Genomic DNA, 14,381 nt, shown 5'->3' on the forward strand with positions numbered 1-14,381 from the left:
CCATTATAGTTTGGTCCTCTCATTTTAGAGATTCATTTCCTTGTCTTTATATATAAGGAAAGTGAAGCTCTGAGAATTTAAATAAATTACCCAAGGTCACACAGTTAAAGTGTTGTTGTGGGGGGTAGGACAGTTGGAAGTATAAAGAAGGGACATACAAGATAAAAGCTGAGTGTGGATTTGGTAATGTACTGAAATTACAAGGTAAAGAGTGGAGATAGTGGGTTTAGAACATTTATGACATTTGTAAAGTGGGGTTGGGTAGGCATTTGATATACTGCAGTAGAGGTTTTTTAAAATAGAAAATGGAGGATAACATTGGGGTACTGGTGGAGCAGTCCTCATACTTATGTGTCTATAGCCTTAGCTGGATGAGTGTTGATTTTCTTAGACTCAAGATCTTTATTCTAAAGCAAGCCTGAATATAATGCCCAAAGTCTCTCCCTTTAAACTGATTTTTTTCACATAATCTCATCAAGTATACATGTCATGATTGACCTGAGGGAACTGTGTGACATGGATTCTCTCAGGAATGATATATTTTTGTAGGTGTATACAGTGGGGCCAGATTATGCCCATGCTGAAGCCCGAAAGTCTCCAGCATTAGATGGAAAGGTGGAAAGGGACAGCGAAGGGAAGGAGATTCGATACCCAGTCATGCTAACTGCCATGGAGAAGCTAGTGGCTAGGAAAGTCTGCGTTGCTTTCAAGGTAGAGGAAGATCCAAGTTGGTGGGATGGTGTTTTTGGGGTGGGGGGGAATATAGGATAAATGGGGTAGTGGAGAAGGGTTAAAGACATGAGGAATTTGGGAAGAAATTATTCCTCCAACCTGGTTTTATGTTTTACCTTACTCTGCCCACAGCAAACAGTCTGTGGGTTTGACCTTCTTCGTGCCAATGGTCACTCCTTTGTCTGTGATGTTAATGGCTTCAGCTTTGTCAAGAACTCAATGAAATACTATGATGACTGCGCCAAGATCTTGGGGTATGGTATGGGAGACATTGGTTTGGGTGAGGGGAAGCCAGTCTAGAATTGAGGTTACCCTTTTTTTTCCTGTTTAACAGAGATCTTCTCTTTTGCAGTTTTGTTGTGGTTTCTTTTTAACCATTTGAGGAAGAGTATTCCATTGCTTTTCTATGTCTTCTTCTTTCTAGGAATACCATAATGAGGGAGCTTGCCCCCCAGTTTCAGATTCCATGGTCCATTCCCACAGAGGCTGAAGACATTCCCATTGTCCCCACCACGTCTGGCACCATGTAAGAGGGAGAGAGAAGCTGTAATTATTTACCCACAGAGATATCTGGAGCTTGGGATTCCCAGAACTGACTAATAAATACCTATCATCTCTCCCTAGACTGACAAGGGGAGGGAACCCTTTTATACAGTTTCCTTAGCTACACCCCCATTCCTCATTGCAGATAGTATCTTTTTCCCTCCCAGGCATTCATGAAGAGGTTTACTGACTGAGGTTGCTCTAACATATTCCTTCTTTCCAGGATGGAACTCCGTTGTGTCATTGCCATCATCCGTCATGGGGATCGAACTCCCAAACAGAAAATGAAGATGGAAGTTACACACCCTAGGTAAGAGAAGAGTCCATATCCTGAGTGAGGAAAGGCAGATGGAAGGAGATTGTTCTCACAGTTCTTGACTCTCCCATTTATGTTTCCTTCACTCACCCATTCCCAGGTTCTTTGCACTGTTTGAGAAACATGGTGGCTACAAAACTGGGAAACTGAAACTGAAAAGACCAGAGCAGCTGCAGGTGGGTATCCTGATTGAGGAGGGCAGTCGCTGTAGGTGGAAGGGATATGAGTTTGAAAAATCTGTCCAGGAAAAGTGTCAAGTGATCCTAAGATAGATAGATGACTCATCAAGAGTTTTGATCACATCCCATTATTCCCCCACCCACCCAGGAGGTGCTGGACATCACTCGGCTGTTGTTGGGAGAGCTGGAGAAGGACCCTGGTGGTGAGATTGAAGAGAAAACAGGAAAGCTGGAGCAGCTAAAGACTGTGTTGGAGATGTAAGGAATGGGGTGAGAATAAGGGAGCCTGATAAGGGCTATCAAACATGGAGTCTGTGTCCTGTGGTTGGAATGAACAGTGGACTCTGTTCTTGGCAGGTATGGTCACTTCTCAGGCATCAATAGGAAGGTACAGCTAACTTACTACCCCCATGGAACCAGGGTCTCTAATGAGGAGCCAGGTGAGATATACAACCCACTCTACTTTTCTAAATCTCTACCCCCCCCCCCCCAGACTTACAGAACTCACTCTTTGCTCTACCTCCTTCCTGCTTTTCCATTTCATTCCCCAGCCTTTGCCCTCAAGAATTATTGAGATTAACATCTGGACTTCCACTCTGTACTACTTAGATGTTCCTAGAAGGTTACCTAGACCCAATTCACTGCTTTCTGCTACCCATAGATCAACATCGGGAGATCCTGTCCCCATCTCTGCTGCTGGTGTTAAAGTGGGGTGGGGAGCTGACTCCTGATGGCCGGGTCCAGGCTGAGGAGCTAGGACGAGCTTTTCGCTGCATGTACCCAGGGGGCCAGGGTGAGTGTGTTGAGGAGTAAATGTATGGTGTGTTTGGAACAAGGTAAATATGGGATGAGCGGGGGAATAAAGAAAAAAATCACTCTGGCAAGGAAAAGTTAAAGGGGGGGAGGAATAAATTCCTTCTTCCCTGCCCTAGGATCCTGACAGATGTCTATTTGTGGTCCTCTTCACTCCCAGGGGACTATGCTGGCTTCCCTGGTTGTGGGCTTCTACGACTCCATAGCACTTACCGCCATGACCTCAAGATCTATGCTTCAGATGAGGGTCGTGTACAGATGACGGCTGCAGCCTTTGCCAAGGTGTCCACCCTAACCCCAAAGTCATGGACATTGGCAGTTCGAAAAGCTGCTAATTTAGATGGAGGGTTAATGTAATGCAGGGATTTTGGGTGCTTATCTCAGAAGGATAGGTTGGTGGCTGGATGAGTGAATCTGACCCATATCTGCTTTTCTGGGAATAGGAGGCGGGAGGTAGGGGCACCCTTGCCCCCACCAAGCCAGCTCTGTGTCTTCTCCATAGTCCCTTAGGCCCATTCCACCCCTCCACCATCAGGGCTGCTGGCCCAGAGAGGGGATTAACAACACCCCCACTCCCCATGGCTCCTGTCATAGGGATTACTGGCACTGGAAGGGGAGCTGACGCCCATCCTGGTGCAAATGGTGAAGAGTGCCAACATGAATGGGCTTCTGGACAGTGATGGTGACTCTTTGAGCAGCTGCCAACACCGTGTGAAGGCACGACTACATCACATTCTACAGCAGAACACACCCTTTGGCCCTGGAGACTATGAGCAGGTCTGAGCTTCCTTGTGCCCTATCCTCCAAATATCTCATTCTGGTTCCTGTAAATAATATTGTCTGTCCATAGCCCCTTCTGCTAATTACACAGTAACTGCATTTAGATAGTTAGGTGTCCTGTCTTCATCTTTTTGGTATTTGTGGAATCCTAGGGATTCCTTAAGGCATCATTTCCCCTTCTCCAGTGACCCTGCTTCATGACTGGGAATGCCTCAGGGTCTTGAAATGGAACCCATTGTGGTGGATTTAGATTGCATTTGTGTTATAGGTTGGAATGAAGGCAGGAGACCTGCTTTGCATTGGTGTTGCATGTAAGGAGCTATTCTAAACCCAGCCTGTTAAAGGAGTTCCCTGTCTAAGTTCCATTCTGAAATTCAGGGCTAGTTTAGAGTCACTCTGTTTCTGAGACCATCTGCTTTCCAGGGTTAGCATAGGCCTTGGTAAGAAGGAGACCATTTGCCAAATTGAGGTTGAACAACATGTCTCCATTTCCCGTTACTATTCCTGTTTTGGTTAGTCTTCGGGGAGCTTGAATGGACAGCACAGCTGGTTACTTTTTCTGGGTTGGTGTAAGAAGGGGTAAGTGACTCCACTTCCTCTTCTCTCGGCCAGGATGTAATAAAGCCCCACTTATGTCTCTGCACCTTCCCAGGTATCCATTTGGACGGAGTTGACCCTTTATCCTTTTTTCTGGCCTGTACCATTTACTATAAGTTGGAGATGGAAGAGTCTAGGTTGTGCGAAATATCTCCATATCCTCGTGGGGCTCATTCAGATGACCAAGAATATGCCTTCATTGACAAATCCTTCTTCGCTTATGCTGACCTCAGGCCTTTCCCTCCACCTCTGCCCCCATTATTGACCATAATTGTCCAAGGAGACAGAGAGCTCAGGGTAGTGTCTCCAGATACCAGTTATCTATAGACATAAATACATATAAAACGTCCATCATAGGGAGCTGGCGTGCAGTTGCTTTGTGATTATCCAGATTCAGGGATCTGATGAGGGGCTCTGAGCTCATGATAGTCTTCTCTTTGTTTCACTCAGTTGGCCCCTACTGGCAGCCTCTCCTTGCTCAACTCAATGGCCATAATTCAAAATCCTGTGGAGATCTGTAACCAAGTCTTTGCTCTGATTGAGAACCTCACACACCAGATCCGGGAACGGCTGCAGGACCCCAAGTCAGCAGGTGGGTAAGAACACTCCTCTAGGATATTGTCAGAGTTCTGTTGTGTCTTCTTCTGGGTGCCCATGGGAATCGTTATCTTCCCTCTTGGACCCTGCATATTTGGAATCTATTTACTCTTCAGGATAGTGATAGCCCCTAAAATCATGGCTCTTAACTCATGTTAGTGTTCTCTGCCTAATATGACTTTTTCCTGTTACCTGCAGACCTGCAGTTGTACCACAGTGAGACTCTGGAGTTAATGCTGCAGCGCTGGAGCAAGCTGGAACGTGACTTTCGGCAGAAGAGTGGACGCTTTGATATCAGCAAAATACCTGACATCTATGATTGTGTCAAGTATGATGTGCAGCACAATGGGAGCCTGGGGCTCCAGGGGACATCAGAACTGCTGCGACTCTCCAAGGCGCTGGCTGATGTGGTCATTCCTCAGGTTGGTTGGGGAAATGGTTCATGACTGGAGTCTGGAAGATTAGGAGACAGGAAGCATAGAGGCAAATTGGGGTTAGTTGGATTGCTACAACCCTCTTCTGATGACCAACCACACTTGATAGGTGCCCTTAGACTGTGAGTAAGAGCAAAGGAGTCTGGCCTAAATAAAGAATCCTGTAACACATGGAATGGGAGTAATGGTGGGTTTGAAGAGAGACCCAGGAATGATAGAAGCCAGGAGGATAGTGTTAGGTTTGGGGGGCAGTGGAAGTAGGCAGAGGCAAAGGAACATAGGCTCCCTTTCCCTTGAGTGCTTACTTAGGTTCTGGTTCTCTAGGAGTATGGGATCAGCCGGGAGGAGAAACTGGAGATTGCTGTGGGCTTTTGTCTCCCATTGCTGAGGAAGATTCAGCTTGACCTACAGCGAACCCATGAGGATGAGTCTGTCAACAAGCTGCACCCCCTGTGAGGGAGGGTTAAGGGGGTACTGCATGGGGGATGGGGCATGTAAAGGGCTCCTGGGGAGGTCAGAGCTAGAGCAGTTAGAGAGGCTTGGGCACAGGAGGACCCAATGAATATGAGGGAGAGATTCTCTTTAGAGATGAAAGAAAGAGATGGTGGAGGGGTGGTGTTATGACTACGTACTTATGAATGATGAGGCAACTTTCTCAGGTACTCCAGAGGAGTGCTCTCCCCAGGCCGCCATGTCCGCACGCGTCTCTACTTCACCAGCGAGAGCCATGTCCATTCCCTGCTCAGTGTTTTCCGTTATGGAGGGCTTCTTGATGTAAGGACCCTCTATCTCCACCTGTCTGTTATCCTGGGAAGCTCCATTCTTTAGTTCTCCTTGGTCTCCAAGCAAGCCTTTGTGTTTCCTGGCCCTCCCACAATCCCAGTCTCAGGCCTACCACCCTCTTCATCCTCTGTCCTCTCCTTCTCAAGTCCTGAGATACCTTTCCTCATATTTGATAGGAATCTCAGGATGTACAGTGGCAGAGAGCTCTGGCATATCTCAGCGCCATCTCAGAGCTGAACTATATGACTCAGATTGTCATCATGCTATACGAAGACAACACCCAGGTGAGGAGATGTCAGGGTAGGATCAGGAAAAGATCTACCCTCTCTACCCCTAAACATTACTCAGAGAAGGAAGTGCTTGCCCATCCTCATCATCTGTGGTCCGCAGTGTGGGAGATCATCTGGATTACAGAGTACTTCATGAGTAAGGTTAGGAGCTTCCTGGTAATGAGAGAACCAATTCTGGGAGTAAGTAGTGCCAGAACGAACAATGTAGAACCCAGCCACTGGACCTAGGACTAGGGTGAGAGGAGAGCAAGATCTAGATAAGTCACCTTTCTCTCTAAGCTTCAAAAATATTTCAAGTGCATTTTGTAACGACCAAGTTCCTATAAGAGGTAGAGGAAAAACATTTATATTTAGTGAAATGACATGAACAAGGGATCACAGGGTTGGGGAAGTGAGGATTCCTTGACCCTAGGTATTAGAAGAGATTCACAGTAATATGGTACTGGAGAAGTAGGCAGGACACAAAGGCCTGGGAATTAGGCACCTTTCTTTTTGGAACTCCTTTTCATCATCATCAGCCTGTTTCCTACCATCCCATCCTTTGACATCTTTTCATCTGGTGGTATCCCCTAGGATCCCTCATCAGAGGAGAGATTCCATGTGGAGCTTCACTTCAGCCCTGGAGTGAAAGGTGTTGAGGAGGATGACAGTGCCCCCGCTGGCTGTGGCTTCCGCCCAGCCTCTTCCGAGGTGGGAAGGGCTGGAATCTGGGTCTCAGAACCTGAGAGATAGGGATCTAGAGAGTTGGTGGCAGGGAATGAATGAGCTAGGTATAGAGAAGGTGGTTACCTCTTCTTCTCTTACATATGATACAGAATGAGGAGCTACAGAAAGACAAGGGCAGTATGGAAGACCTGTGCCGGAGTAAGGGTCGAGATGAGCCTGATCGGGTGTTGCAGACATCACCCCAGCCCCCTGAGATCCCTGGTCTCCCAAGAAGATCACCGCTCATCCGCAACCGTAAAGCTGGCTCTATGGAGGTAATGGGGTGAGGAGGGGATAAAAGATGAGGAGGAGACAAAAAGGATACTATCCATGTGTTCTCAATCACTGCCCCTCCCATGCCCTTTGCTCAATGACTTTGGGAACTCGAAAGTAGCATCAGCTTCTTATTCACTGTTAACAGAGTGATCTTAGCCTTCTGATTCCACAGGATGCTCCCTTGCCTCTAGAGCTCTTCCAGATCAGCTGGTTTGAAGCTAGAATTCCCAGTGATGGAGAGGCAAGAGTGATGAGGCAGAGATTAGGTATATTGAGATGTGGGACTAAGAAGACATCCAGGCAGTATGAGGAAAGGCAGCTTCTTAATAATTAGGAGGCTAAAACTGGATACTTTCCATTCCTATGTGGCCTTCACAAAATTTTTTGTTCAGATGTCAGTCTTTTTGGTTCTCTTTCCTGGAAAGAGATTCACTGAGCCATGTGAGTCCATTTTTTTTTTTCTGAAGAGACAATCTATTTGACCCTGTGATTAATCTTGGTTTCAGAGACTTTTTGGTACTGTTTTCTGCTCTGGGATATTTTGTTCTTTGTTCAGTTTTGTATTTTGCATTTCTCTCTCTTCCCTGGTCCTCAGGACCCTATGAAGATCTCTCAGGATAATCCGAAACTGGCTTTCAGAGTCAGTTCATGATTTAAAGGTCTGACTAAAGAGGTGACTGGAGAGCCAATATAGATACTATGCTTTCCTTGGAATTATCCCTTGTTTATTAATTTATTTTTTAATTTTTTTCAGCCAGCAAAATTTTGCCTTCTCTCCCTCATGTCCCACACACACCTTCCCCCCACTGAAAAGGAAAGGAAAACAGAATTTCTGTTGCAAACATGTGTTGTCAATCAAAGTGAATGGATTTCATATTGGTCATGTCCAAAAAGAATACACACAAATATGCATATGTGTGTGTGTGTGTGTGTATGTGTGTGTGTAACACATACATATGTACATAAATGTCTCATTCTACACTCTGAGTCTTTCACCTCTATTAGGAGGTGAGTATCATGTTTCATTATTAGTCTGTTGGCATTATGGTTGGTCATTATATTGATCAAAACTTCAAAGTCTTTCAGAATTGTTTGTCTTTACAATATTGCTATCATTCTCCTGTTTCTCCACATCAATTTATACAACTACGCAGGTTTTTCTAAAACCATTCCCTTCATCTTTTCTTATAACACAATAGTGTTTCATCATATTCATTTACCATAACTTGTTTAATTGTTCCCCCCAGATTCCAGATTTTTGTCTCTTCAAAAAAATAAGCTTCAAATATTTTTGTACATCTTTAGAGTTTGTTTTGTTTAGAACTAATCCCTCCCTTAATTTGGCCTCCAGTTCCCTCTCCCCACATCCTCCATTGAGTGAAATATGTTTCTGAACCTATTCTGTGTGTGTGTGTGTGTGTGTGTGTGTGTGTGTGTGTGTGTGTGTGTGTGTGTGTGTGTGTGTGTGTGTGTGTATTCTTCCCTCCTTTGACTAGTTCAAATGAGAGTGAGGTTCAAGTATCATCATTCTCCCCTTCTTCCTTATTTGTATAAATTTTTATATGAAATATCTAATTACCTCATGATTATTTAAACAAGATTTTAAAGCCTCATACCTAAGGCAGATTTCTTCAGGCAAAGTAAAGCTAATGCTACATTTTTTTTCCTCGTAATTCACCACTTGCTGAAATCCCCACAAACACATATCACAAAATAAAAGCTGTACATAGAAAGAAGAGTGCCATCTCTAGCATCAGGGTACACTCACTACTTAGCTGATCCTGATTTCCACCAGCCGCCTCTTAGGTGTTGTTCAGGCAGGTGACACAGGACTGATGAGAACTTCTATGTCCTTGGTTTTTCTACTTCAGGAAATTAGCTTAAAAAAAAAGCTACCGTTAATAACCCTTGATAAATACAAACAGTAAAATATACAAGGACGGAAGATTGTAATTGATTAAACGTGGAAATGTAGACTTATTATTTATGATTTGTTTTTAAAACGTTTTAATTTTAACAAAGTTGTCACAAAACTTCCCTGTTAGTTTTCATGTGCCTCTCTAAACTTCTTTATTTATTTGTATTTATCCAGATTTTGTGGGTGTGTCTATTATTATTTCCAAAGTTGAAGTCAGTACGTACGTTGCTTTTTTGGATCTGCTGTCTTCACTCTGTTACTTCATATAAGTCTTTCTATGTTTGTTTATATTCTTCATGTTTTTTATTTTTTTAAAAAGTTCTTATTTTTATTGATGTCTTTTGTTTTTACACCACATTTCCAAATATAGCCTCTCTTCTCCTTAAGGCTAAGTTTATATAGTGTTTTCTATTTGTCAGGCACTATACTAAGCCTTTTTTTTACATGTTATCTCTTTTGATCTTCACCACAACCCTGTGAGGTAGTTGCTGCTATTATTCCTATTTTGTAGTTGAAGAAACTGAGGCAAACAGAGGCTAAGTGGCTTGCCCAGAGTCACACAGCTAATTGTCTGAAATCACTTTTGAACTCAGATCTTCCCAACTCCAGGCCCAGCACTATCCGTGGTGCCACCAGTTAACCATTACCAGTAGCAAAGATTTAAAAAATAAAGAGAAAAAAATCAGTCCAGAAAAACTAAACAGTGTACAAACCATGTCTGACGGAATATTTCGCAGAATTTTGTACCTCCTGCAGTGAAGGGAAGGAAGTACATTTTCTAAATTCTTCCTGGATGCCATTGTAATATTATAATTATATAGCAGAGATTTTTGTTGTGTTGTCGTTCTTTCTATTTACATTGTTATTATGATATATATTGTTTTCCAGGTTCTACTTACCTCCCTCCTTTTAAACACATATAAGTCCTTCTTCCTTCTTTGAATTCTTGGTCTTCATCACAGTTGTCGGTTTCTTATAGCATAGTAATATTCCCTTTTATTCTTATGCCACAGTTTGTTCAGCCATTCTCTAATCAAATGTGATTTTCCCCTCAAGTTTTTATATATTACAAGTATCATTGCTTGGGATATTTTCGTACAGGTCTTTTTAAAATCCTGTGAATCACAGCTTTATGATAGAATCCTAGTAATGGAGTCCTGGGGCCAAGAGTGTGAAAAGTTTTATATCTGTAGTATTTAATGCCATTTTGGGGTCCTGACCTGTAGAGAACTGCTGGTTTGTATATCCTCTCCACTGATGCAGGTCAGCCACTTAATTATTACCTAGAGTTTTTGTTGCCTGGAGCATTAAGAGGTTAGAGACTGATCCATAGTTATACGGGTAGTATGTGTCAGAGGAACTTGAGCCCCTGTGTTCCTCATTCCAAGGCCTGCTTTCTATCCTTTGCCTCATAATGCTGTTTAAGTAATACCTTATTGCTTAACAAAAAAATCAAACTAATTCATAGCGCCACCAGCTATGAAGCAGTAAAAGCACGCCTGTGTTTCCTTCGTAGTGCCAGTATTGAATTTTATCGTATGGCTAAATCTTTGCCATACTTGTAAGTGAAGGGTGGCATCTCAGAGTTGTTTTAATTTGTGTTTCTTTTTTCACTGGATGGTTTGAACACTTTCATTTGATTGTTGATCGTTTAACTTGCTTATTATGATCCTTCTACCCTAATCCCAGTTCAGCCTTCTGCCTAAAAAGGACTGATTTCTTCCTGGCCTACCCAGGTGTGTTCTCTAACCTAAACCTAAAGGGTAGGAAACCCCTTTTCTCTGTTCTCTGGTTATATAGCCTTGTCATTTAATCAATCCTGTCTCATTCCACTACTTGCATTCTACTTTTTCTCCATATTCATGTCTATATTAGTATGTGACTTTGATACCAAACGAATCCTAAGTGGGCTTTCTCCCCAATTCTAACTAGCTTTGCTTTGTAAGAGCTGGATGTTAGAGGGGTAGCCTTCTGCAGCCCTGGTCTGCTTACAAGTCACAAATATGCAGTGTACAGGCAGGCTGACCAAATGACTCTTTGGGGATGGCCAGTGGAGGACAAGAGACTTCCCCTGGCCTCTCCTTGCCATTGGCCTACAGCCCAGGGCTATGTTCACCACCTACCAGGCATCCTGTTTACAGGTGTCCCTACCCTCTTCCCCATCTCCTTTCCTTTTCCCGTCTTCTGTCTCTGATGCTTGGGATCTCGGGACTTAGCACGTCTTCTAGGAGGGCAGGGCATGGTGGTTGGAGAAAATGATCAGGTGTGGTCTGTTCAAAAATCCTTTAATTTCTAGGGTAGAACAGGGTAAGATTTAGTCAAAGTGGGAAATGGAACTCAAGGGTGTGGCTGTAGGACCATTGAACTTTCTGTTTTCCCTGTGCAAGTGAAGATGGAAAAAAGGAGTCATTAACACAAAGATGGGAGGGAGGGAGCAGTTATCCAAACTGTTTTCTGTTTATCATTGAGCTATTGTAAACTTTCTGAATCTTATGAAGGAGTATGTAGGAAACAGGGAGCTTTCTCTCCTGGGACTATGGAGCAGGAGGAATGATTATTTCTTCGATGGAATGGAAGGGGCTATGGGGAAAGGGAGCAAAATGGTTTCCATTATAGAAGAGAGCCTGGGCAGCTCTTCTCTCTGTATACCTGTCTTTCCCTCCCATCTTCCCATCAGTGCCCCTTTGCCCTGAAGCTCTTCTGATACTGGCTGCTTGACTTTACAGGGATACAGGACCTGGAGTTTAGTTTTCTGGCTTATGTAGGGAGATGGTAACATATGATCCTTTTCCCACAGGTGTTATCTGAGACTTCATCCTCACGACCTGCTAGTTACCGTCTATTCCAGTCTTCACGTCCCCCCACAGAAATGAAGCAAAGTGGCCTGGGTATGGTTTCCCAACCTTTGTTTTTCATTGTTGGGTAGGGAGGTCTGCAGTATGACTGCAGCCATTCCCAGTCCTGGGAGTTGGGTATACCTAAGTTTTTTGTTGCCAACTGGCAATGGAAGTGGGAGGGAAGTGTACTTTGGATGTGAACTTTGATCTCAGGTGACTGATTTTCATCTGTGAAAAATCAGTCCCTTGATTCTCTGCATCAGTTTTTTTCCCTAGGTTTCCTCAGTCCTTCCAGTCCAAACTAGACCTTAAGGAAACTAGGAGACTCAGAGCCACAAGAGTCATCAGACACAGAGCTCTGAGCAAGGACAACTAGAACCCTAGAGTTGTCCCATACTTTCTTTCCGAATTCTAATCCTGCTTTTTCTTTCTCAACTCCCATGACCTCTTCCTCTGCCCTCTCCCCTATTCCTATGCCCTCTCCCCTGTTCCCTTCTCCTTTCTAAAAGTAAAGGATGAATCATAGATAAAATTGCAAGGGGATAGTATTTCTTTGATAAGGAGATCTCCAGTAAGTGTACAGAGTGGGTGAGGAAGACCAAAGAATACCTAGAAAGAATCTTAGTGTCTGGGAGGTGGGGAGGAGGGAATGTTGGTTAGTAGGAGGGAGCTGCCTCTCCATTCAGTATCTCCTTTGTCTCAGTGTCTCAGTTTCTGGCCAGTGTCTTGAGGTTGGGACCAGGAACACATATTTGGGATCTCTAAGCTTGGTCTCCTGATCCTGTGCCTCTTATTATCCTGCTCAGTCTCATTTGCCTAGCTCTGTCTGTGGTCTCACTATCTTTGTCCATGGAATCCTACCTGGCCTCAAGCAAGTTAGAACTTGATCAGAACACCAGATAAGAGTATTTGTTGATTGCCCTACCATCCTTTGCTGGGAAGGATGTATCTAAAATCTCTTAAAGGTGTTGTATAGATCTGTGGTTTGGAGTACTTTTTTCCAAATGCCTTAGAAGAGAGGCCACTCCCCCAGAAAAGTAGATGGGAGTACTAGTTAAATGGTGGTAATAGCACAATAGAGTAGGAAAAGGGAAACTAGATTTCAGTAGAAGTTTTGGGACCCAGAGAAAACTCCCCAGAGATAATTATGCCCCGAGGCCTAGCAGAAAAGGATTAGAGTTTTTCCTACCAAAACAGTGGGTCTGACTAAAGGGGGAACGTAGCCAGTGAGGTCTGGAAATGGAGCTAATTTATTTTAAGGAAGAGCAGAGATTGTTGAGATCAGATCCATTTCTCTTCATTTCTCTTCTTAGAGCCTTCATCCTAGAACCTATTTCAAGTATGAGGGATGTGGACGAACCATTTATATCAGGAATAGAATGCTGACTTAAAAGTTCTCCGTTTGCTTCTGAGGACCAGAAAAGAGTCTGTCATCTGAACTACTTTCTTTTATTCCTTGATCTAGGTAGACCTTTTGCCCCTGTGATCCTGGCCCCCTCCCTATAGACTCAAGGGAAACTCAAGGACTCCCCAACAGGTCTGATATTATCTCTCTTGTAAATGCAAATCAGGAGCCTTGACAAAGTGTAGTAATAGTAACTATCAGGAGCTTAGGCAGCAGTTTGAGTTCATCTTCTCACTAAAATCATTGGCAGGGTGAAAAACCCATTCGGAGCAGAAGACAGGTCCATCTAGGGGCATCTTGTTTCCATTGTGGGACAGAAAGATCTTAGGGGTAGTGACCCTTCTTGTCTTTCCTTTCCTTTGGGGATCCTGTACCCTATGGACTGCACCAAGATCTTTTCTCTGTTTTGGCATTATGATTCTGAAGTTCACCCCTGAAGTTCCCCCTTAGAAAAAAAGTGTTGTAAAGGAAGGAGCCATGAGTTTGGAATCTGAATACTTAGGCTTTTCCACTTTTACTACTTTTACTCTCTAATCTTGGGAAATTAATTTCACCTCTTTGGCCTTCAGCACTCTCATTTATAAAATGAAATTGGCCTAAGTAATGAATCATATAATGTCTAGGCCTATGTGTGTCCCTACCATGTGGACATTTGACTTTCAATATTGCATTTAGGTAAAGATAGTTGTTGATTGATAGTAAGCCTTTTTTTGATCAGTATTCTTATCTTTGATTTTTGTTATCTTTTTCTCTGTATCCCTTTGCCTAGAGTGGTGTTCCTCACGTAGTAAGCATTCAGTACAGTGTTCATTGACTGTGGAGGTCATTATAGTGCCCTATTAGGTTTTTTTTTGTGGGGGGAGGGTAAGAGGAATGTATCAGTTTAAACAGGGGTAGAGGACTCTCCACCATTTCAAGGAGCAAACTTTTTTTTTGCTTGTCGGTGGAATTGAACTGACTGTCAGGAGACCTATACAAGTGAATGTAAGATTTCAAGGTCTTAGTTTTCTCTTTTGTAAAAGAAGGAGGCTGTGTATGGTGATCTCCAAGGTTCTTACAGTTCTGAAATTATTTGAGTCCCATGATTCAGTTCTGGGAGAAAGTTTGAAGCCCTGAAAGCTTGTTTGGGGAGGCAGAGGGAGTGAAAGTTTATGAAGAGAGTGGAAGGGAGCCATT

At 43.6% G+C, this 14,381-nt stretch overlaps 1 protein-coding gene across 9 annotated transcripts in view; it reads left to right on the forward strand.

The window, feature by feature from the left end:
- The window catches only part of PPIP5K1 (diphosphoinositol pentakisphosphate kinase 1), a 44,037-nt gene that overhangs the window by 8,624 nt on the left and 21,032 nt on the right, over positions 1-14,381 (forward strand). For 8 of the 9 annotated variants that reach the window (XM_072624775.1, XM_072624771.1, XM_072624773.1 and 5 more), the window contains exons 8-25: positions 550-711; positions 865-986; positions 1,157-1,258; positions 1,499-1,585; positions 1,692-1,767; positions 1,919-2,028; positions 2,128-2,210; positions 2,432-2,563; positions 2,744-2,865; positions 3,178-3,360; positions 4,411-4,552; positions 4,756-4,979; positions 5,316-5,443; positions 5,651-5,765; positions 5,951-6,058; positions 6,638-6,754; positions 6,880-7,044; positions 11,761-11,851. In XM_072624775.1, coding sequence (XP_072480876.1) covers positions 550-711; positions 865-986; positions 1,157-1,258; positions 1,499-1,585; positions 1,692-1,767; positions 1,919-2,028; positions 2,128-2,210; positions 2,432-2,563; positions 2,744-2,865; positions 3,178-3,360; positions 4,411-4,552; positions 4,756-4,979; positions 5,316-5,443; positions 5,651-5,765; positions 5,951-6,058; positions 6,638-6,754; positions 6,880-7,044; positions 11,761-11,851 — 2,269 coding nt within the window. Of the gene's footprint in view, positions 1-549; positions 712-864; positions 987-1,156; positions 1,259-1,498; positions 1,586-1,691; positions 1,768-1,918; positions 2,029-2,127; positions 2,211-2,431; positions 2,564-2,743; positions 2,866-3,177; positions 3,361-4,410; positions 4,553-4,755; positions 4,980-5,315; positions 5,444-5,650; positions 5,766-5,950; positions 6,059-6,637; positions 6,755-6,879; positions 7,045-11,760; positions 11,852-13,265; positions 13,338-14,381 lie in introns of all 9 variants that reach the window. The other variant, XM_072624774.1, reaches the window with a different exon arrangement.

Source organism: Notamacropus eugenii, chromosome 7, assembly GCF_028372415.1.
Source record: "Notamacropus eugenii isolate mMacEug1 chromosome 7, mMacEug1.pri_v2, whole genome shotgun sequence".
Taxonomy (NCBI): Eukaryota; Metazoa; Chordata; class Mammalia; order Diprotodontia; family Macropodidae; genus Notamacropus; species Notamacropus eugenii.